Source organism: Physeter macrocephalus, unplaced genomic scaffold, assembly GCF_002837175.3.
Source record: "Physeter macrocephalus isolate SW-GA unplaced genomic scaffold, ASM283717v5 random_151, whole genome shotgun sequence".
NCBI classification, from domain to species: Eukaryota; Metazoa; Chordata; class Mammalia; order Artiodactyla; family Physeteridae; genus Physeter; species Physeter macrocephalus.
The window spans coordinates 72,905-95,992 of NW_021145437.1; the positions used below are offsets into that span (position 1 = coordinate 72,905).

General features: G+C 55.9%; 2 protein-coding genes across 8 annotated transcripts; both read right to left on the reverse strand.

Moving 5' to 3' along the window:
* Positions 1–3,687: 3,687 nt before the first annotated feature.
* On the reverse strand, positions 3,688–7,756 carry REEP4 (receptor accessory protein 4). 7 transcript variants are annotated; one of them, XM_007126293.3, is made up of 9 exons: positions 7,712–7,748; positions 7,241–7,338; positions 6,358–6,430; positions 5,887–5,963; positions 5,675–5,795; positions 5,141–5,254; positions 4,589–4,724; positions 4,269–4,423; positions 3,688–4,175 (listed from the first exon to the last, which is right to left on the reverse strand). In XM_007126293.3, exons 2-9 carry the CDS (start codon positions 7,270–7,272, stop codon positions 4,110–4,112), a joined length of 774 nt encoding a protein of 257 aa, XP_007126355.2. In that variant the 5' UTR covers positions 7,273–7,338; positions 7,712–7,748; the 3' UTR covers positions 3,688–4,109. The 7 variants fall into 7 exon arrangements, with proteins under 7 accessions (XP_007126355.2, XP_054938487.1, XP_054938484.1 ...); XM_055082512.1 differs by having other exon boundaries at positions 7,502–7,724; XM_055082509.1 differs by having other exon boundaries at positions 4,269–4,724; positions 7,712–7,756.
* Positions 7,757–12,006: 4,250 nt separating this feature from the next.
* On the reverse strand, positions 12,007–19,965 carry LGI3 (leucine rich repeat LGI family member 3). Its single transcript, XM_007126294.2, has 8 exons — positions 19,745–19,965; positions 18,563–18,634; positions 17,680–17,751; positions 17,285–17,356; positions 17,113–17,184; positions 16,287–16,456; positions 15,968–16,132; positions 12,007–13,901 (listed from the first exon to the last, which is right to left on the reverse strand). The coding sequence occupies exons 1-8, from the start codon at positions 19,948–19,950 to the stop codon at positions 13,084–13,086; spliced, it is 1,647 nt and encodes a 548-aa protein (XP_007126356.1). The 5' UTR covers positions 19,951–19,965; the 3' UTR covers positions 12,007–13,083.
* Between the last annotated feature and the right edge of the window lie 3,123 nt (positions 19,966–23,088).

A 23,088-nucleotide genomic window follows, 5' to 3' on the forward strand; every position in this document is an offset into this window, starting at 1 on the left:
CGGCCTCGAGGAGCTATTGCTCACTTGGTCCATGTTCTTTTACCAGCTAACATTCCCTGAAGCACCTTAGGTGTCAGGCCCTGGGCTGGGTACTGCAGGTAACGATTGGAGTCGGGCATGTTAACAAATGTTAACAAGGTGCTTCCAGTCCCAGCCTGGAAAAATCAGGGGAGCATCACAGAGGGGGTGATGTTTAGCTCAGAAATGAGAGACTAAGTACTTCACCACATACTACAATATTTCACTTGGTCTAAACCACCATTTGCTCTGGGCCAGGATACAAAAGTAAGACGCAGACCTATTCATTATGAAGTCACAATGTAGCGGGGCGGGGTGGGGGAAGTACGATGTGCTCAAGGCAAAAATAGAAGTCCATGCAAGAACAGAGACAGCGTGGTCTAGATGGGCAATCAACCCCAAGGGGGCAAAGGGAAGGTTACAGAGGGCTTCCTGGAGGAGGTGATGTCTGAGTGGGGTTCAGAGGGCAAATAGGAATAGGACAGAATGTTGGGGGGACAGGAGAAGAGCATGGAGACATGAGAGAGTCCAGACTGACGAGGTGGGGAGCAAGAAGCAATTGGGGTCTCGGGGAGTCTGGTTGGTCAGGGAGCGGAGGGGGCGATGGGCACATGAGCACAGCCCACGGCATCGTACGCCCAGGACAGGGCGAGTGGGCCAGAGGTCAGGAGCCTCAGGATCCTCAGGAGGGGTTGGAGTCAGGGGAGGGTTCTTGGAGAAAGCAGATCAAGAAGGAAGGCCGTGACGGCCTGGATGGAAGAGTACTGGGAGCACAGGGGATGCATACAGTGCAGCAAAGGCCTGGAGGCCAATGTCGGAATGAAAGTGATGCGTTCTGCAGACAGAAATAGGAGCAGCTAGCCAGGCTAGCCAGGCGGCTGGGCCTAAGATAGCCATCAGGGACCATCTCTACTTCAGCCCCGGGGCCCAAGTGACCCTGCCTGTCACTGTAAGGCCCCATCCAAGGAATGAGGGCTGGTGAAGCCCCAGCTCCCAAGAAAACTCCCTCACCAGCCGGCACCTTCAGGCCTCCCCCAGCTGCTCCCCGCTTTGAGTTTTTATTTCATTTTGTCCATTTATCACACACTCCTCTGTTTTTCTCTCTCGGTTCAGGGGTGTGGATCCTGCCATTCCACCCCCAACCTAGGTGACTTCTGGGCAGAATTGCATCAGGAGACGGGGCCCTGACCCACAGGCAGCACAATCATGGACAAGTTACTTCACCTCTCCAAGTCTCAGTTCTTCCATCTGTAACATGGCTATAACCCCGACCTGACAGGCTTGACAAGAGGATTTAAGGAAATCATCTCTTTAAAATGCCCAACACAAGGTCAGACAACCAATGTTTCTTTTTGTTCTTTTTATAAATTTATTTATTTATTTATTTTTGCCTGCGTTGGGTCTTTGTTGCTGCGCACGGGCTTTCTCTAGTTGCGACGAGCAGGGGCTACTCTTCGTTGCGGTGCGCACGCTTCTCATTGCAGTGGCTTCTCTTGTTGTGGAGCACGGTCTCTAGGTGCGCCGGCTTCAGTAGTTGTGGCACGTGGGCTCAGTAGTTGTGGCACGTGGGCTCAGTAGTTGTGGCTCACGGGCTCTAGAGCGCAGGTTCAGTAGCTGTGACGCATGGGCTTAGTTGCTCCACGGCATGTGGGATCTTCCTGGACCAGGGCGCAAACCTGTGTCCCCTACATTGGCAGGCAGATTCTTAACCACGGCGCCACCAGGGAAGTCCCCACAATCAGTGTTTGATAACTGCTAGTTTCCTTCTCCTTGCCTCCCAGGCAAGAAACTTTCTCATTTACTCTAGTTCTGCACAGTGGTTAAGTACACTGACTCTGGAGCCAGACTGCCTGGTTTCCAAGCCCAACTCTGCCACTTACTAGCTGTGTGACCTCAGGCAAATTACTTGCCCTCTCGGTGCCTGTTTTCCCATTTGTGAAATGGACGTTATAATAGTATGTACCTCATGAGATTGTTGTGAGGATTAAATTAATATATGTCGGGGGTTCAGAGCAGCCCCTGCTGGGCCAGCCACATTCTAGGTGCTAGCTCTCACTTGACTTTGCATCCCCAGTTTCTCGAAACATGCCTGGTACCTGGGAGATGCTCAATAAAGATTTTTGAAGGAATAAATGAAGAGCTAAATCAACCCCATGATGCAAGGGAACACCAGGATAGGAAGTCATTGAACACCAATCCGTGAGGAGCTAAGCCACCCAGCAGATTAAGTACTTCCCCCAAATAAACTCGGATAATCCCCATACCCAGAGCTGATCCACACTCCTCAGGTCACTCCGGGTGACCACCCCATTTCCCCCCTTCCTACGCGACACTCTCACCCATCTCTTGACTTAATCGAAAGCGGGAAAGGAGAGGAGGCATGTGGGAGGGAGAGGGGAGCAGCCCGGGGACAGTACAGTAAGCCCAGCATCCAGGGGCAGGAGAGGCCAGGGCTGGGCACTGGCTGCCCCAGGGATTAGAGTAGGGGATGGAGTGGAGCCAGCAAACAGCCTGGGTCTCAGAACAGAGGAGATTCGTGGATGGGACTGGCTGAGGACCAATGACCACGAGCAGCAGGGAGGGCGTTTGGAGGCCGGGCCAGAGTTCTGCATCATCCCTCCAGCCAGCTAGCTGACAGGCCCCAGCAGGGCAAGGCTCTCCCCAGTCTCCAAGCCCCGCCCTCCTTGACCTGGAAGCTGGGGGCAGCCCAGCCCCTGGAGCTGCTGCCCTCTCACGGCCACTCCGCAGAGGTGCAAAGCTCCTGTCAACCTGAGTGTTTACGAACTCGATGCACCGGGAGCTGCCTAGAGGCCTGGCAGGCCCTCGGAGGAAATCGGCCTCCCCAGCCCTCATCTTCCGCACAGCTTCAGCTAATCCCCATGAGATTATCGTGCTGCCTGAGGTCCCTCCACACCTTCGCTCCCACTGGTTTCTACTTCCCGTCAAGGCCTGATCCCATCCCCTCCGGATTGCATTCTTAGACTCTGGACTGCCCCCCCGCCCCCCCGCACTCTCCCATCCGTGTTCTCAGAGGTCCCCAAGAGCTTTCCATAATAGTACTTGCTGCATCACAACAATTTGTCGACGGCTATCTGCCCCAGAACACTGGGCCCCTCTGGCAGTCTGTCTGGCCTTTCAGCACTAGGCCCAGACTGGCCTGGGGCAGGCTGTTTAATAACACGTGCTGTGAGGACTGGGGCTACAAACCAGAAGAGACAGAGCACTTTTACGCATTTATTTATCAAAACTTCCACAAACCTGGCCTCATGCACCAACACAAACCATACAACCAGGACACACACATGGCCTTGGAGAAGGCTGTGAAGTACTTTGAAGGACAGGAAGGAACGAACACGAGGTCCCTCCACACCTTCGCTCCCACTGGTTTCTACAAGGCCTGATCCCATCCCCTCCGGATTGCATTCTTAGACTCTGGACTGCCCCCCCGCCCCCCCGCACTCTCCCATCCGTGTTCTCAGAGGTCCCCAAGAGCTTTCCATAATAGTACTTGCTGCATCACAACAATTTGTCGACGGCTATCTGCCCCAGAACACTGGGCCCCTCTGGCAGTCTGTCTGGCCTTTCAGCACTAGGCCCAGACTGGCCTGGGGCAGGCTGTTTAATAACACGTGCTGTGAGGACTGGGGCTACAAACCAGAAGAGACAGAGCACTTTTACGCATTTATTTATCAAAACTTCCACAAACCTGGCCTCATGCACCAACACAAACCATACAACCAGGACACACACATGGCCTTGGAGAAGGCTGTGAAGTACTTTGAAGGACAGGAAGGAACGAACACAGCTGGGTGGGCTTTGGGTTTCGTTTTTCAGGGGTCTGGGGAGGGCTCTGGTTCCATACCTGGGTAGGTAGAGGGGCGAGGAAGACAATAAATAGAACCCTGAGCCCAGCCTGCTTTGGTACATCATGGGTGCAGCCCCACACATGGCCCGTAACCGACAGCAAGAGTCAGGAGGGCAGCACCCAGGCAGCTGGTGCAGGCAGGCCAGATGTGCAGCCAGAGGTCCCCTCCAAACAGTCCCAGTGCCCTGCAGGGCACGAGGTAAGACCGGGCCAGGCTCCGTAGACCCTAGCTGTCCATGTCTGAAGGCGTGGTCTTTTTCCTTGTCCGAACCTTCAGGGAGCGCGAGGTGCCCTGTGGGGAGAGAGAGCAGGCACACCGTGAGAGATCTGGGCTGAGGCGGCCACCAGGGCAGCTCACTTCCCTTGTGCCTTCTTCACCACCGACCTCCCGCACCAGCGGCTTCCTCTTGACCACGCGCAGACTCTGGGTGCGGCCCAGAGGCTTCTCTCGGGGCCGCGCTGATGGCTGGGGGACCACTTCTGTGTCTGACCAACACTCATCCTCGGTGTCACTGTCCTGCAGGCCTCCTGCCCGGTACCCTGTTGTGGAGGTGAAGGAGGCCGGGAGGCAAAGCTGGGCACGGACACAGTCTGAAGGCCTGGGGCCAGCTGAGCCAGGCTTTCCTCTGGCCCTGGGGGGAGCCACAGCTTGCCTGGAGGAAGCCATCCCTCTCGGGACAGCTCTGGCTTCCTCTGCCCACTCACCGATGGGTGGCCTGCGGTGGGGTACCTGGTCCTCCAGGTAGAGGGGATCCTGGTAGGTGGGGGCGGGGGCATCAGAGATGGTGCGCAGGTCCTGCATGGAGAAGCTCCGCAGCCTTCCGGCCAGTGCGCCCTGACTCTGCAAGAGAGTGGGATCCGCTGCACCACCTGACGGAGGGGGGCAGGGCTCCTGGCAGGAAGGGGCCTCAACCAGGGGAGCTGCCCAGGAAAAGCAAGGCTGACCTGCGCGCAATCCCTGGGGCACAGGCCTCAGAACCGAAAAAAACACGACAACCTCCTAGCCCTGTGCCTCTGTGGCGCCAGCAGGAAGGTAGGGCCCAGGGAGCAAGAGTAGCCACTCATGGTCAGTGTCAGAGCCAGGGAAGTTTGAACTTCCAGCTCTGTGCTCCTGCCAACACCCCACCTGTCACCTCTCACCCCTGTTCCCCCGGCCTGGACAGCTGCGATCTCTCGGCTCCCTGATAGAGAGCTGGACTCACTCAAAAGGCCCTGGGGGTGGGGGTGGGGATGGGGGAGGGCTGGGGCCCAGGGCACCTTGGTGGCTGCCTGCACAGCAGCCGAGGCGGCAATGTTGAGGCCCCGCTTCCCAAAGCTGAGCACTGTCTCGTAGCTGCGCTCCTTGGCCTGCACGATGTAGGTGTCGATCTCCTGCGGACACGGGGTGTGGGGGGGGAGGAAAGCTCAGGCGGACAGCCCTAGTTACTCCTCTGTGGCCCAGAGAAACCACTGGGAGCCACGCCTCCCAGCCCACCCCACCCACAGAGCACAGGGCTCCCCATCCACTCACCGGATCCTACACCTCAATGACTGGCCGTGCTCCAGCCTCCCCCCACCATCCCCAAACCAACTTCCAGCTGGTGTTTCACACCTCCAAAAGGTCATTCACATGTGTCCCCATTTGATTTTCCCAGAAGAAGAGGAAGGCTAGGCTCTGTCAAGGCCCCATGGCTAAACAGCAGCAGGACTGGGATTAGAGCCTAGGTGTCCCCAGTGTCTTGAGCTGCAAGTCCAGGGCTCTTCGCCTCACACCCACTCCTACACTGCCCGCCCTGCCTCCGCCTGGCGTACCTTCTCATGGCGAGACAAGGAGGGGTGGACGAACTTGCGGTAAAGCAGGCTGGCCCCCTTGGTATAGGGCGAAAGCAGCCACAGCACAAATGCCATCTTGATCTCGTAGTAGAAAGGGAACCTGTCAGAGCAGAGGGGGCAAGGTCCACCAGGGAGCCAGGCCAGGGAGGACCAGCCCCTCCCCGCAGCCCACAGAACCCCAGTGCCCATACCAGGAAATAAAGATGTCTGTGAAGGTCTCCACTGCCATGAAGAGTGCAAAGACGATCCAGTACATCATCCACCGAACCTGGACGGGGAGGGGCGGGCAGAGAGGTCAGAGGCCAGCAGCTGAGCCTGCAGTGCCAAATCCCCTGTCCCAGGCTGACCCAGCCCAGAGATTCCAGAAAGCCCGTCCCACTGCATTCCCCTGGCACCTGGCTGGCCTTAGAAAGTTGCCTCTGAGAAACTGCCACTCATTCCTGTACCCACCCCCAACAGGCTGCACCCACAAGATCCTGCAAAGAATCCCAAGAGCCCATCCTCCATCCACACCCACTCTGCTCCAGGGTACGCCACCAGATTATACCCCTGGAGGAAAGGGAGGCCAGCTCGGACTCCCCCACCTCGCCAAATCCTACCACACCCCCAAGGCTGTGGTCCCCCCACCTGAGCTGAGCCCTCCTGCCCACCCCCGCACTCACATATTCGCGAATGTTCTTGGTCTTCACAGCCTTGTAGGAAGCATAAGTTGGGTACAGCATCCCAAACACCAGCCTGAAGAGCAGCCCCCAAAGCAGAGGGAGAGTGAGAGGAGCACCACTCCCCACGCCCCTGCCAGGTGGCGGCCTGCCCGCCACCCCATGTTCGAGGTGGCAGTGCCTGCCCTGTTCTTCCCGCTTGGCTTGCACAACTTGCACCTGAGTCAGTGCCCTGGAGGCCACCTCCCCACCCTGCTGTTTACAAACATCCCAAGCCTGCCCAGGCCTGCACGAGTGGCCCATGGGTGCATGATGCAGCGAGAGCACAGACAGCCACTCCACAAGGTGAGTGGGAGGCAGGCTTCTGAGCCATGAGAGCACCAGGCTGTTCCCTCCCCTGGACGTGCAATCAGGCCCAGGGCCACCAGACCTGGCACTGACAGGTTGCAGGCAAGGATATTCCAGCCAGGTGAGGAGTAGGACAGAGTGGGGAAGCTGGGGCCAGGGTGGTGAGTCACGTGACTGACTGCTCAGATGGGAAGCCGGCACCTGGATTCTCTGCGCACAACGTGCCACATCCTGTGTTTGCCAAGGGGAGGCTGGCCGGCCTGTGGTCCTCCGTCCCACTCACCTGCCTGCAGTGAGTGTGTGACTGCAGGGGGTCGCCATCAGCCAAGTAGGCTTGAGTGCGGGGGGACAAGCACACGAAGCCCAATGCCTTGTGCAGGCCCGCAGGTCCGTTAAACCTTGCGGTGAATGTTGGAGGGAGGGGAAAGGTGTGACATAGCTCAGAAAAGCCCCCTTTTCCACCAGACATTCCCAGCTTCCACCCCAGGGGCGGGCTGACATCCAGGGATAGAGAGGGTATTAGAGCGGCCATACTCACACCACCAGGCGACAGATCATCCAGGACACCATCCTGCAGTCTCGGGAGCGAAGGGAGATCCCTCCAGGAAGACGCCCAGAGGGACGCTCACGCCTGCGCTGGGATGGGATTAACAGTGGAGGTGTGGGAACCACAGGGGCGCTCGGGCTGCCCCTTGGTGGAGGCGGAGCCCACCGCCCACTAACTCCGCAGTGCTAGAAGCCTGAAGAATGGGGAGACCAGCGGGCCGGGGCAGGCAGGAACCGAATTGGGAGCCGGTACCGGCCGGCACGCTCTTCCGCCCCGCCGCTCGGGCAGTTACGGCTCCGACCCGCACTTCCTGCCCCGGAGAACCAGGCGTTCGGCCCTTGCCGGGGGCGCTGTGGGTCCCGGGCCAGGGGTGGCTGGTCGCAGCCAGCGTTCGTGTCGGTACCCACGGCCCCAGTGCGCCAGTACACCTGCACCGGCCTCCGGGCGGAGTTTGCAACTCACTTGAAAGTTGCACGGAACTTGGCTCTGCCCAACCCCAGGTCTCCGGCGCATGGCGCAGGCGCAGTGCGGCCGCGGAGGGGGCGGGACGAGGTCAGGGAGGTGAGAGGCCTGCCCCTTAAAGTGGCGATGCGCCTCCGACTGGTGGATGGGGCCCGTAGGTTGAGTAGCCCTCCGAATGGGAAAGATTTGGGGGTAGGAAGCGGAAACAAAAAGGTGCGGATTTCCCTAGTGGTGCAGTGGTTAAGAATCCGCCTGCCAATGCAGGGAACACGGGTTCAAGCCCTGGTCCGCGAAAATCCCACATGCCGCGAAGCAAGTAAGCCCGTGCACCACAACTACTGAGCCTGCGCTCTAGGGCCCGCGAGCCGCTCCCCCGCTCTCCACAACTGGAGAAAGCCCGCGCGTAGCAACGAAGACCCAATGCAGCCAAAAATACATAAATTAAATAAATTTAAAAAAAAAAAGGTGCGATGGGGGAAGAAAGAAATGAAGGAAATTTGGAGTCCAGAGTTTTCGCGGATCTTCGCTAGCTCCCCTTTTGCCTCGTTTTCCCCCCTCTGTGAAATGGGAATGGGCATGAGATGAGTGGACGTCCCCCGTTAGAGACTCAGGTGAGAACTAGAAGGTTTCGCTGGGCGCCAGCAAATCCAGGTCTTATAGCACTAGGTCGGGAGATCGGTAAGCGCCTCAAAGATGCTGAGGTGACCTAGAAGGAAAGTGGGGAGGAGGTGGAGGAGAGGGAACCTGAGGGACTCATCACCCCCATCCCGCTGACCCTGCTGAAGAGTGGGCTTCAGGAGTTGACTTCTCTCTGGGATACCTTTCCAGAGCCCACATCCCTGGGCAGGCTGATTTGAAAGATTCTGGGTGGAGTCCCCAGCCCCCCATGTCTTCTTCCCCAAAAGTTTGAAATCCCACCTATTTCCGTGAGTCAAGAACACAGATATCCCTGAGAGCTTAACAGTATCAACGACTGCCATTTTGTAGTGCATTTTTGAGCGCAGAGACTTGATCTTTACAAAGATCCTTTTTTTTTTTTTATCATTTAGGAAATAGGCTCAACGGTGGAAAGTAACTTGCCCAACGGCACCTGATGGTGAACGATAAATAAATGCTTAGATTAATCAGTCTTCTGAGGGCAGCCCTGGGAGGGGACAGGGAATGGTAAAGCTCCTCTAGGAGGAAGGTGTGTATCTGGAAGAAGGCGGGAGGCTCAAAAGAAAAGGCTTACAATACTGTAAATCAACTATACTCCAATAAAAAGTAATTTTTTTAAAAAAAGAGAAGGGGGCTTCCCTGGTGGCGCAGTGGTTTGGGAGTCCGCCTGCCGATGCAGGGGACACGGGTTCGTGCCCCGGTCCGGGAGGATCCCGCATGCCGCGGAGCGGCTGGGCCCGTGAGCCATGGCCGCTGGGCCCGCACGTCCCGGGCCTGTGCTCCGCAGCGGGGGAGGCCGCAGCAGTGAGAGGCCCGCGTACCGAAAAAAAAAAAAAAAAAAAAAGAGAAGGCAAACTTTGCTGCTTCTACAACTTTCCACTTGGGGTTGCATTCTTTGTACCTCTTCTGCTCCCGCGCAGAAAAAAAAAAAAAAAAAAAAAGAGAAGGCAAACTTTGCTGCTTCTACAACTTTCCACTTGGGGTTGCATTCTTTGTACCTCTTCTGCTAGGTGCCTCGTTCCTCCCTCTGAAAATGGGGAGCGCATCATCCCCCCACCCCGTACCCCACACAGCTTCCCTTCTGCCTCGCAGGGCTGAGGTGAGGGTGACAGCAGAGCTGCCCAGAGCGTGGGGGAGGAAAACTTGGGCAGTTATTACTTTTTATTAGAGCCACAGTTAACACTCACCATCTATCAAAAGGATGGAATAGCTAATGATGGAGGGAAAGGAGGCTTCTTGGGAATAAATAAACACTCAGTGATTATATAGTCATAATTATCATCATCAGTTTTATTGGTGTTCTGAGTGGGAGAGCTTGCAGTGAAACTGGCCCACAGGAGAAACTCCCCCAAGGCCCTGATGCCTCCCTCCCCACGCCTAATCACCTGCTCACGTTGGCCCTAGCTCCCACCCTAGTTTGGAGGAACCAGAACCACCCAGGGCTAGGATCCCCTCAGGAAGGTCCCGGACACCATCCATCTCTGGACACAGACATTGTAATGAAGGTGAAAAGTATCCTTGTCTCCTTGGAGCAAAAGGATATGACTGACCCTCTGGACAGCTCAGGAGGAGCAGAGGGTACAGAAAAGGAAATGGACAGCCATTCCTCCAGAAGTTAGGGTACCCGGGCTGACTGTGTGCACGTGAGCCTCGGGCCTTTGGTACCTGCTGCAGAACTGCCTCCCCTCCCCCACCTTTGCTGCCTTCCAGAGTCACCTGACCTCAGCATCACAGGCCTCACTTTACCCCCATTCGCTGGAGAGGAGCTCCCCTGTGCCCACTCTAAGCCAACCCAGCTGGGTCCGTCTCTCACATGGAGACTCTTGGTCCCGATGACTGTGCTTGGAAAAATCTAAGGGACAAGATGTCAGAGGTCTGCTACTGAGAGCATGGAGGGGCGTGATGCTGACAGCTGAGGGGGTCACCCTCCTGGGCTTTGGCAGAGTGAGTGGACTCTGCCTCTCACGCCCATTGGTCCTGAGCTGTTGACACAGTCACCCGGTTACACTGGGTTGCTAAGCAGCTCTCTGGACATAGGATGACCCACCTCTGGCAGGTGACCAGGCAGGCATACGGTGGGCTCCATTCCCCATGTGCAGAAAGCCGGGCATTCAGGGGGAGGAGTGTCTCTCAACCCTGGGGGGTGCCCTGGGGGGAGTGACAGTCAAGAGTGATGTTTATCTTTCTACTGGGCAACAGAGTGCCAACATGTCTGGGAGACTCAACCCTCTTTCCCTGGCAACCTCTCCCTGGCACAGCATGAGGGCCCATTCCCCATTTGAAAAAGCAGGACAGGCATTCCCAGGACAGTGTGGCTGGGGGGGTCCCAAGAGATACCTGCTAAGCCAAGAGCACGTGAATGTGGTTTTAGGAGGTGGAAACCCAAACACATCACCTATGAGATTCCCTGTTGTGAGGAGTGGGCATCTGAGGCTAAAGGTAAGATGTAGGGTACAGGGGCTCTGAGACTGAAGATAGGTTAGGAACCCTAATCCACAGACAGCAGGTCTCCCCAAAGATCAACCTTCTCCTCGCCCACAAAGCAGCCTTCTCTGAGCCACCTGGGTATCGCCTAGAGTCCTACAATCAAAAAAATAAATAAAATAAATCTTAGTTCTGTGCCAGACACACGATTCTAAGCCTTACATATATTAACACATCATAAATCTAATGCATTCAAATCTCACGTTAACACTCTCACATAGGTAGCATGATTGTCCACATTTTCCAGATGAGGAAACTGAGATACAAATAGGCGAAGGAATATGTTTGAGACCTCCAAGCTAGTAAGTGGCAGAATCAGGATTGGACAAAGTAGGTTTTATTATTTACTTTACAGAAGGAGAAGGTCAGCTTGGAGAAATCAGTTCACTTGCTTGAAATCTCACACCTAGGGCCGAGGGCGGCAGCGATGACACATATTTGTCCAGCAGAGGGGGGTGGCGAGGAGACGGACTGCTGAGCTTGTCCTTGGCCCTGTTGGTTGGATTTGACCTGACCGAGGGACAGCCTCCAGTCTCAGTGGGCCCCAAGACTGTGATCTCCAAGAAGAAACCCTTGGCCATCAGTCAGCCCCAGGTGATGGAGACTAGCCACACTCACCCGGCACCGGAGCGTCATCACCATGAACTCCTGACCCCAGCACCGGCTGACTTTGGGGTGCCTACTCGCTCCTCAGAGGGAGGGGAGCAGGGAGGAAGGGGGTCTGAAAGCTGATGCTGGCCCCCTGCAAGCAGCAGGGACAGACAACACAACTCTGTTCTTAAGGAAACAGGTGCCGCTGACCATCACCATTGGATACCTGAGAGCCGTCAATGGGGTGGAAACTTTTTATTTGAAGCAAGTGAATCAGAGCATTGTCCCCAAGTGCCCCTGGGCATCCTTCTACCTGGAGGTCCCCACACAGTCTGGGCACAGGAAAGAGACTCCCCGCCCTGTGCCTTCCCTACCAGCCTAACATCTCAGAGCCCTCTATTCCCAGCGTACAGCAGAGGGCAGCAGAAGCTTGGCTGCCAGGTGCCGCTCCCACAGGATCCTCCCTCCCTCCCCCCTGCGGTACTCAGCATGCACTGAAAGGCAGTGCTCCTGGGGTGTGCCTCTGTGGTTTGGAGGGGCACCAGGGCCCCCAGGATGCTCTTCAGCCCAGCTCCACTCCTGGCACCTGCCCAGATGCCTCAGGTGCTTGCAGTGTCCCTGGCTTGGCCAGCCCTTGGACGCACCCAAAGGAGCCAACACAGCGCAGGGTCCATATCCCAATGGTGGGGCTGAACCAGGTGGTGGTCTGAGGCTGGGGCAGCTACAGGAAAGAAAAGCAGAAAGGCTTTCATCTGGGTGGTCTCCCGTTCACCAGTGAGCTGGATTCAGGGTCAGAGAAGGAAACTCCAGTGAGCACTGAGACAGCGCTGGGAAGAAGGCAGGGTCTGCTGGAGCTGTTGTTATTGCTTCGGGCAGAGGGGCTTTGCCCCCAGGAGGTCAAGCTGGTGCCCAGAGGTTGGCATCACCATTCCAATCGTTTTCAGCTGCAGGGTGGGCACACCAGGGGTGAGCAGAGGAGGACAGGTACTCTGTGCCCCTCCAGGAAGAGAGGCAAGGTCACGGAGGGGACCCACTTTAGGCAGCGCTGAATCTGCATGTGTGCACATGGCGATGGGAGTGTAGACAGGTGTGTGTGCGTGTAACTGAGGGAGCCTGTCCGCGTCCACGTGTGCGTGCAGAAGGCGGGTAGCGTGGGTGAGTGCACCCGGCAGTATGAAGGATGTGGCCATGGGCCGCAATGCGGAGCATAAGCAGGTAAACAGACACAAGCACCAACAGGAAAGACAAGAGGGTCAGAAGGATAAGCTGAAGAACAGGAAGGAGCGGTTCAGCCTCCAGCCCTCCCAGGACCCTTCCCTGGGCCAGAGCATGTGGAAGGCAGCAGAGCAAGGGAGGCTGCAGATGTGGTGTGGGGTGAACCGGCGTCCACACGTGGGAGGGCACCAGGGACTGGGTTGTCTGGTGCGTATACAAGACTTCATGCTGATTACAGTGAAAGTTAAGTGGCATCCCTGGGCTAGAGTCCACGGTACGGTCCATGCTCACCGGGGGGATGTGTACGTGAGGGCGCGTCTGCAGGTTTGCTACATGTGTCTCCACACAGGCAAACATGCTGCTCCCCCGGAGGCTCCACCCAGCCTCCAGTGCTGCCCGAGGAACCCAGAGGCCTCGGACCCCCTCTAGGCACTGAGATCCACCACCACGTGTCGGTACAGAAGTGTCTGTCCCTTGAAGCTGGGGGCCAGGAGCAGCTGGGCGTCCCCTGCAGGCATGTAGCAGAAGGCCCGAGGGGCCTGCACCGCCAGCTCCTGGAACCGCACAAAGTTCTGCCGCCCCTCATCCCACTGGTAGATCTGCGTGAAGGAGAAGTCGCTGCCCAGGGCCAGGTAGCGGCGTTCACCCACCAGGAAGGGCTGCAGGGCCAGCGAGCCCCTGGAGGGCAGCGCCTGTACCTCGGAGAAGCGGGTGCCCTCCCAGCGCAGGATCTTGGAGTCACCGATGTAGCGGCTGAGGCACAGGTAGCTGTCGCGACCTGCGCGGAAGTGTTTCACAGCCTGAGCATCAGGCACCTGGGTCACCTCGCCCTGGGCCACAAACTGCTTCTGGGTGCGACTCCACTGATAGATGACGGGGGCCTGGGAGCTGCTGGACACGATCAGGCGTGGCTTGCCCTCGCCGTCTACAAATTCCAGGTCAGTGTCACGGTGCCAGGCATGCAGGGCCTGGTGGGAGTAGAAGCCGTTCTGGTGCCAGCGGTAGAGGCTGGTGGCCCCCGCCTTGGAGCTGTCAGCCACGGCAAAGTACCAGTCGCCATCGATGCGGAAGGCCTCGAGGTCATTGGGCTTGCGCACGCGCTGAGGGTCGATGTCCTGCAGCTTGGTGAAGCGCGTGGTGTTGGGGTCCCAGTGGTAAATGTAAGAGCCACCAAACAACTGGGCCACCACCACATACAGCTGGCTGTCCACCACCATCGGCTTGCAATGCACTGCAGAGGGGGCTGCAGGATGGAGGGAAGCGAGTCAGGCAGCGTCAGGGGGACTGCAAGCCCCTGCCCCACGCCACACCCTCAGAAAAGAGGGTTGGTCCCTTCCAACGGTGGGCGAAGACTAAGTCTCTTTGCTACAGTATTCTCTCCCCGCTGAATATCCACTGGGTGCTCAATGCTTTCTAATTGTCTCACAGCTAATAATCAATCTCAGCATCACCCTCCCTTTGCTCTTGACCCCAAGGTTCAAAGATAAGCTGACACTGAGCACAGAGTAGGTGCTGCTAGATATCGACCGATTGTATAACCGTCATGTCCATTATTGAGCTTTTATTGTGTACAGTCACTGTGCTAAGTGTGAACAGATTGCCTCAATGAATCACGCTGAAATACACCCTATTATCTTGTAATTTCACGCAGAAAGTAACTGAGGCTCGGAGTCTTAGTGACTTGCCCAAAGCTACCCCACTGGTGAAGGGGAGGGAGAAAGAGTTTGAACGCAGCCACAGCTGGTGACAAAGCCTAGGTAAACAGAGCCTTGGAGCCTTGTGTATGAAAACACAACCCCCCAAGAGCTCCCACTTGTGAGAGGGCTTTTATGTACAAGAACATCTGCACCACAACCAGATTTCCCGGACCCCTTCTCAGGCACCGGAGTCATGTGGGGACACACTCTCGCCTCTCCTGGTGTCCCCAGTCCTCGCCTCTCCTCTCCTGCTTGCCAGCGCTGCTTCACCACCCTCCTCCTCCTCGTGACCCCACCTCTTTCCCAAGGGAAGCCTGTGCTGAGCCTCAGGCTCTGGCAGTCAACGCCCTGAGTCCTTTCCACAGCCTTGGTCTGTGCACCCAGATGCTGATGACTCCCCCAGCTCCTGAGCAGCAGCTTAGACCCTCCTTCCCCCCACACCCACAAGCATCTCAAACCCTGGCTGGCCAAGACTGAGCTCTATATCTACCCCCAAACCTGTGTTCTTGATTTCAATTTGTGGCTCCACCCAGTCACCCCATCCTGAATCCTGGGAGCCATCTCCAACACTGCCGCCCTCTCCCTCACCCACTGCTGACCAGTCCCTAAGTCCTGTCAACCCTCCCTCCTGCATTTCTAATACAGTTTGTGTAAGATTGGTATTATTTCTTCCTTAAATGTTTGATGGAATTCACCATCTGGCCCTGGAGTCTTCTTTGGGAGAAGGGTTTTTTATATAACGACTTCAAGTTCTTTCATAGATACAGGGCAATTTAAACGTTCTGTTTCCTTTTGCGTCAGTTCAATCCCCCCTTATTCTACCTCTCCATCCACACTGCTGCTGCCCCAGTCCAGGCTCCAGCTGAACCCCTCCTGGTGTGCCCCACCTGTCTTGCTTCATGACTAGCACTCTCCACACTGCTCACAGAGGGACTTTTCCAAAATACAGATTGGATTGATTCATACACTCTGCTCAGAACCTGTCAATGGCCTGGTCCTCATCTCTCTCGGGTCTCGTCTGCCACTCTCCACCTTGAACATTATGCTGTCATCCTGTGAGCTGCTAATTGTTTACACGTGCATGCTCTCACAGCAGCTAAGCTGCTGCACACCTTCTTGACTTTGCTCATGCTGTTCCCTCTGCCAGAATACCCTTCCCACATTTTTTCTCCTAGCTAAGTCTCCCTCAGCCTTCTAGACTCAGCTTAAACTCAGTGGATCCCAAACTGAGCTCACTGGCCACTCCTGTATCTTCCTTAGTTCTCTGGCACCGTCCAGTTACTTAGGCCAGGATCCTGGACATCACTCCTCCCTCTCCCTCATCCTTCAAGATTCAGCTTAGGCATCCACTCCACCAGGAAGCCTTCCTTGATTGCCCAGGGTAGGCCTCTCCTTTGTGCTCCCAGAGCATTGTGGTCATATCTTCCTCCTAACACCTACGTATTATCTGGATGTTATGTGTGTATGTATCACCCTCCCCGCAAAGACTAGAAAGTTCTTACGTGCAGAGACCATGTTTCATCTATCCTTCTTCCTATAGGAACTCAATGAAGAGGAACAATGGAGCCCACCCCACCATAAGGACCACCGCAACCAGGCCAGGCGCAGATACCTGGGATTCTATCATAGTCTCGAAGCTGCCTTTCAACATAGTCCCACTTGAGGATGGTGCAAGCGCTGGCTCCTGGCTGGGCCAAAGCCAAATAGAGGTCACTGGAGTAAAGGAAGGGCTCGGCCGACACCGCTGGGAAGGACAGGGTCTGGTACAGCACGAAATCTGCAGGGATGGGTCGGGGCGGGGGGTGGGGTGGTTAGGGAGAAGGGTAAGAGCTTTCTGGGTGGTGAGGGTTACTCGACTGGCAAGGCAGGGTGCTGGGAGCTTCCCTGGGGAGGCCCAGCCTGATGCCCGAGGTGGGCCACATTCTTCCCACCTGTGGTGATGCAGTCGAACTCCCGCAGCGGCAGATCCTGCACCTTGTGCTCTTGGAAGCGGGGCGGGCTGGCGCAGTAGATGGGCGCCACCGTGGTGTTGGTGTGTGCCAGCCACTCCACCAGCCACTTCACCTTGCAGTCACAGTTGAGCGAGTTGCCCCGCAGGTCCCTGGATCATGAGGGTAATGGAGGGGACACAGAGAGGGACAGGCTCCCAGATGCTCTGCCCACCCAGGCCATCTAGGTTTTCAGAAGTAGATATTGTCAAGGCTGCTGTTGGTTGCTCATGTGGCATCTTTGTGCCAGTTAGGAAAATGTTCCCCTTGGGGCGGTTGCAGCCCCGTGGACACGTGCTTGGCCAGCAGAGTGCGGGCTGAGTTTCATCCCCTACTTGCCTCCTTGGCCAGGTGCCTTTTGCAGTGTATGACCTGCACAACTATCTGTTGCATCTCAATTCCCCCAAGCCTTCCACAATCCAGGGCTTTTGTTTTCTTGTAGAAATACTGATCAATGACTGTGGCTATGCTATCAGACCTTAACGTAGATTTAAATCAAACATAGATTTTTAAAAGCACGTGTTTTAAAAAACATATATACATAACGGCTCGTGTGCATTTTAAGAGAACCCACAGATGCCTTGAAGAACCCCAACTTGAAAGGCTACCAATCAATATATAACTCAGCCTAGCCTTCTCCCCGCCCCAAACCCAAACCCTCCCAGCCTGTCAAGACCTTATGATCTTCCCAATTCTGGCTCCCACACCCCTCCGTCCAGGGACGTGTCCCTCTGTGCCATTGTCAAAAGAAGTAGGACTCAGGCCTTACAAGTCACTCAGGATGTCCAGGGGCCGAAAGATGTCTCTAGGCAGTGTCTGCAGGTTATTGTTGGCCAGTGAGCTGCAAGAGAGACCCCTGGGTCATCTGAAGATCGTGACCGAAGCCAAAGGCCACAGGAGACAGGGGGCTTTGGTCTGGTGTATGAGTGTGATGTACTCACAGGTGTGTCAAAGACTTGAGTCCTCTGAAGGTAAACTTGGAAAGTGCCCAGATGTCATTGTTCTCAATGAAGCTGGAGAAAATGAGAACTTGTCTCAGCCACCAGTCGGGATCCCAGACCCTCGACCAGCTACTTCCCATGCCCCACCTAGATTCCAGCCCATGACCCTAAGACAGGCTTCCATTCTGAATCTGGCGACATTAAGTCTGTGGTGACAGGGCATCCAGGCGGGATGGTTTAGGCAGAGGCATGGATGAGATGACCTTCTGCTTGGGTCCTGCAGTCAGAGGATTCAAGGGCTCTCACCCCCTCACCTCCCCCCAGCCCTCCTCACTCCCCCTCCCCCTCAGCCCTCCTCCCTTCCACTTCCCAATTCCCCTTTCCTTCCCACGCACAGGTACTGCAGGTGAGACAGTCCAGTGAAGGCATTGTCTCCAATCAGTGTAAACTTGTTGGAATTGAGTAACCTGCAGAGACAAATGTGGATTAGAGCTTCCAACGGCACACCTGCCGCGCCAGCCCCCAGCCGGCTGCCTCACCCCCGGGCCATGCCTCCCACCCACCCTTGGGACCCCAGCAGAGAACCCCAGAGCAGCCTGGGTGGCAGGTCCAGGCAGGAGCCTGCTCTGGTCCCAGAAGCTCCCAGGGTCCCTATTTACTCCCTAGGGTAAGAACAGCCAGGGGCGGATCTCTCCTGTCAAGCTGGGTCCTTCCCCCCTGCTCTGTCTCCCACCCTCACCCCAGCTCTCTCCAGTCCCTCCCAGATGGACGGCAAGTTTGAGGATAACCATATGTATTCTCTCCTGCAACTGGGGCTTCAAACATAAACAGCCCCTTTTAGAATTCCAGACCCTCCTGTCTTCCCTCCCTTTCAGTCCCCAGCTTTTTCTTCAGAACCTGATCCCTGGGGTCACTTGTCTCTAAGATGAGCTCTCTCCCCTGCAGTGTCCACCCTCTGGCACCAGCCTAAGTTATTGCACCCAATTCTTTGGGATCTGCAGAGGAGGAAAGTCCATTCCTAACTGGGCCCCACATATCCCCTTCTTTGTTTTTGTGGGCAACCCCCATCTTCCTTCCCCAAAACTGCTGCCCCCTGCATCCCTCCTGACTCCCCGTTGCTTCACTGTTTGTGGCTCTCCCATTGGAGAGAAAGTAAGGGACACCTGCCTCTTAACCTCCAAAGGCTACTCACAACCTCTCCCCAGTCCAGGATCTGTCCCCTTCCCCTGCCCGCCCCCTCCCCCTCCCCAGCCTCCTTCAGCAAGGCTCTGTCCATACAGGAACTGCAGCAGTGGCAGGTGGGAAAATGCTCCATCCTGGATCTCCGAAAAGGCAGCATTCACCAGCGTCCTGCAGGGGACACCTGAGTCAGTACCGAGGGGAGTATGCAGGGACTCTGCTGGGGTGGCACGAGGTGGACAGGGCAATGGTTTCTGCATACCCTCGCCCTGGGAACTCCCCATGTCACCTGGCTCCTCCCCCAACTTGAGGCTGTCTTCCCTTCTCAGAAGCTCACTGCCTGCCTTCCTCATCATCCTCCCCTACTGCCTCTCTGAGCACTAAGGACCTCAGCCCAAAGAAGGTTCCATTACCCACACCTTCTCCATCATCCAGACACCCGGCCATGTGCTGACTCTGCTGGGGTGGCACGAGGTGGACAGGACAATGGTTTCTGCATACCCGCGCCCTGGGAACTCCCCATGTCACCTGGCTCCTCCCCCAACTTGAGGCTGTCTTTCCCTTCTCAGAAGCTCACTGCCTGCCTTCCTCATCATCCTCCCCTACTGCCTCTCTGAGCACTAAGGACCTCAGCCCAAAGAAGGTTCCATTACCCACACCTTCTCCATCATCCAGACACCCGGCCATGTGCTGGGTGCTGTTGAGGGATGGGGGTGGTGGATTAGCATCTTGCTCTCAAGGACCACACAGCCTGTCTAGTTCCTGAGGCCACTTGCTGCAAGTGACAGGCTGGCTGGCCCCGTGCAGAGTGGCTGGCGAGAACAGTGGCAGGCATCTGCCCATGCCAGGGCACTGTAGGCGTGTATCTCACTTCCACCCCTCCCCCTGCTGCCACCCTTCCCCCACAAGAAGCCTTCTGTCCTTGGTGTGACATCACAGGCAGGGGCCCCCATGCTCATGTAAACAACCCCCCTCCCTCCAAGTCCAGAGCCCTGCACACAGTAGGTCTCATTGATGCTGATGGTGGTGATGATTCATTCTTGGCCATAAACACCAGCTTTCCCAGCCACCGCTGCTGAGCCTGCATGACTGCAGAACTCCCAGCCAGGGCTGATGCCTTGAATCTCCAGTCCTGAGGACCCCCTGGAGCCCTCCTGGTCCCCACACTTTGTAGAGGTGGAGCAGGGGTTCTCCCCTCCCACTCCCAGAGCAGGTTTTTGCCTTCCTCCCCTCTCAAGCTCTCCCACTCCACCCCGCCCTACCCCAGACCAGAGCACTCACAGAGAGATGACCTCGGAGGGCAGGTTCCTGGGCACCGCCTTAGAGTCCACGCAGAAGGCAGTGTCCCTGGTGCAGGAGCAGCTGGGCGGGCACGGGGGCGTCTTGGGGGGCCTCTTGGCGCCGACTTGCAGCATTAGGCAGAGGCCCAGCGTGGACAGCGCCAGCAGCCCGAGCCCCGAGCCCAGCCTGGCCCGCAGCCCCGCCATGCTGCCTGCGAGCTCCCGACCCACCGCTCTCGGCCACCCCGCGCGGGCGCCACAGGCAGCCGCTGCCGCAGCTAGGGCCCCAGCTGCCCGCTGCGGAGAGCGACTCCTCGGGCCCTCGGGCGCCGGCTGCCGTCCCCTCCCCTGCTCGCTCCCGCGAGCCGAGCCCTCGGAGAGATGCAGAAATGCGCGGAGCCCGGGGTGAGCCGCGGGCTGACCGGCTGGGAGTACGCGGACTGCGGCGGGCGGCGGGGGCGCGCTGGGCGGAGCGGGGAGTCCCGGGCGGGGAGTAGCCACTGAAAGGAGTGGTTGCGGCCCTGGCCGCTGCACACCCTGCGGGCGGTCTCTGGGGCCATCTGCTGTGGCTGTGCGTGAGTGTGTGTGTGCGAGGTCTCCTTGCGCATCCTGCGTGCACACCTGTCTCTGCACAGGCACATATTCCTCCGGGCAGGCATTTCTGCGCTAGGTATAGATCCATGAACCTCTGTGTACCTGTGCGTATGTCTTGGCGCTCAGCGGCCTCTGAGCAGAGTTCATGGGCATATCATGTGTCATAAGTGACATGCGTGTATCTGTGTTCACGTCTCCACAGGCTAGTAAACAGAATGTGCCTTTGTGTCTGTGGGAGCTGAAAGGGGAAATATCACTGGAGTTAGAATGGGAATGTGTGGAATTCCAGAACATTCCTCACTAAATAACCACAGCCTATTGGAGCTGGAAACGGCCTTGGACATTTCCAGTCCAGCCAGCCCTTTGTTTAACAAACGAGGAAACTGAAGCCCACATCAAGAGGAAAGCAGCCAAGCTTGATATCTCATCTGCTACGTGTTGTGTACTCTACTTACTTAATCGCCTCAGCCTTCTGAGGTCTTTGATATTAATCCCCTTCTACAGATAAGAAAAGTGAGGCCCGTAGTACCCGAAGAAGAAAGTGAGAGAGCAGGGATTTAAATCCACTCTGCCCAACTCCAAAGTCCACAGCCGTTCTTCTACACCAGGGGTTTTCAAAGTCCGGTCCAGGGAACCCAGAGGCCCTTGAGAACCTTCCAGGGAGTCTTTGAGGTCAAAACAGTTTTCCTAACAATGTTAAGACATTATTTGCCCTTTTCACTTTCATGCTCTTATAGAAGTACCCTGGAATTTTCCAGAGGCATCTTCTATTAAACTGAATTAACAAAATTAAAGAAATTTCCAAAAATGTAAAACAATGACTCTCTGCTCCCTAATATTTTTGCTTTGTAAAATAGTTTCTCTCATTTAAAAATTTTGTTATGTATGTTATAACATAGAATGGGTTTATTATTGCTATTTTAATTAAATTAATTCATATTTTAAAATTCCTCAGTAAATATCAATGTGGTAAATATCAATAGGTATAACCCACATAAACAAAAGCACTTTGGGGTCCTCGCTACCTTTTTAAGAGTGTTAAGGGGTCCTGCAGCCAAAAAGTTTGAGAACTGCTGCTCTGTACTACATTATTTCCCAGGGGTGTGGAGGGGGTGTTTGATCGTCCCAAGAGCTCACAGGTACAGTCAGTTGGCTGGGCTGCCAGTCCAGTGCTCTTTCCATCAGTCCAGGAAACCGAGATCACTAGGTATAAGATGCTTCCTCAGCTGTCCCCAGCCTCTGCTAGCAGGGAATTCTCTGGTCTGAGCTTAAGTCCGTGTTCTCCCAGCCAGGGATGCCCCTGACCTTGGATGCTCACTTGCTACTGCCCATCCAGCTGCCTGTGCTGCCCTCCCCATGCCAGCTTGTGGGAAGACAAGCAGCTGGGCAACCATCCCCCCCCACCGCCGTCCCTGGCACGGCTCTGCCCAGCACACAAAGGGCAAAGTGAATCTTGTTCATCCACTGCGGCTGAGGGGCTGGAAGGAGGAAAAGGGAGGCACAAACAGGAGTGGCTGCCATGGGGTTCTCCATCACCCACATTCTCAGAGAGGTTTAACTCAGAGACAGACAGAAAGGGGGAGTCTGGGTCCTATTCTTTTCTCTCTGTTTTTTTTTAAGATTTATTTATTTATTTTTATTTTTGGCTGCGTTGGGTCTTAGTTGCGGCACACGGGATCGTCGTTGAGGCATGCGGGATCTTTTGTTGCGGCGCACGGGCTTCTCTCTAGTTGTGGCGTGCAGGTTTTCTCTTCTCTAGTGTGGCACACAGGCTCCAGGGCTCGTGGGCTCTGTAGTTGTGGTGTGCCAGTTCCAGAGTGCGTGGGCTCTGTAGTTTGCTGCACATGGGCTCTCTAGCTGAGGCGCACGAGCTCGGTAGTTGTGGCACAGGCTTAGTTGCCCCGTGGCATGTGGGATCTTAGTTCCCTGACCAGGCATCAAACCCGCGTCCCCTGCATTGGAAGGCAGATTCTTTACCACTGGGACCACCAGGGAAGTCCCTGGTCCTATCCTTTTTTTCTTTCTTTTTTTTTTTTAAAGAATAGTATCCAGCCCTAAAGCTCCACAAATTTTGCTTCCAATTTCTGACCATTTAAAAAAATTATTTATTTGGCTGTGTCGGGTCTTAGTTGCAGCATGTGGGATCTTCGTTGTGGCATACGGAATCTTTTGTTGGGAAGGAATCTTTCCTTGTGATGCGCGGGCTCTTCGGTGCAGCGCGAGGGCTTCTCTCTAGTTGTGGCACAAGGGCTCCAGAGTGCATGGGCTCAGTAGTTGCGGCAAGCAGGTCCGGCATGTGGGATCTTAGTTCCCCAACCAGGGATCGAACCTGTGTCCCCTGCATTGGAAGGCGGATTCTTAACCACTGGACCACCAGGGAAGTCTCTGTCTGGGTCCTATTCTTAGCTACTGAGAAGAGGTGCCCTGGCGGTGAAGTAGATGACGATAGTCATGAAGATTGGAGTTTCACATCGTGATGTCATTGGATCCTCACAACAGCTTGGAGAGGGGGACAGGACAGGCTGTATTAGATCCATTTCGCAGTTGAACACACTAAAGCCAAGAAAAGCAGAATGATTTATTCAAAGTCCCAGAGCTGAGCTGGCCAGTGAAGCACTGAGGACATACTGAAGGAATAAACTACTGACCCCTCACCAGGAGGCCCCTCATGTTTGGTGACAGTCTTATTATCATTGAATAGAGTTACATGTTGGCTGCGTGCATGCTCCTTGCCCTGAGGGAAGCCTCAGG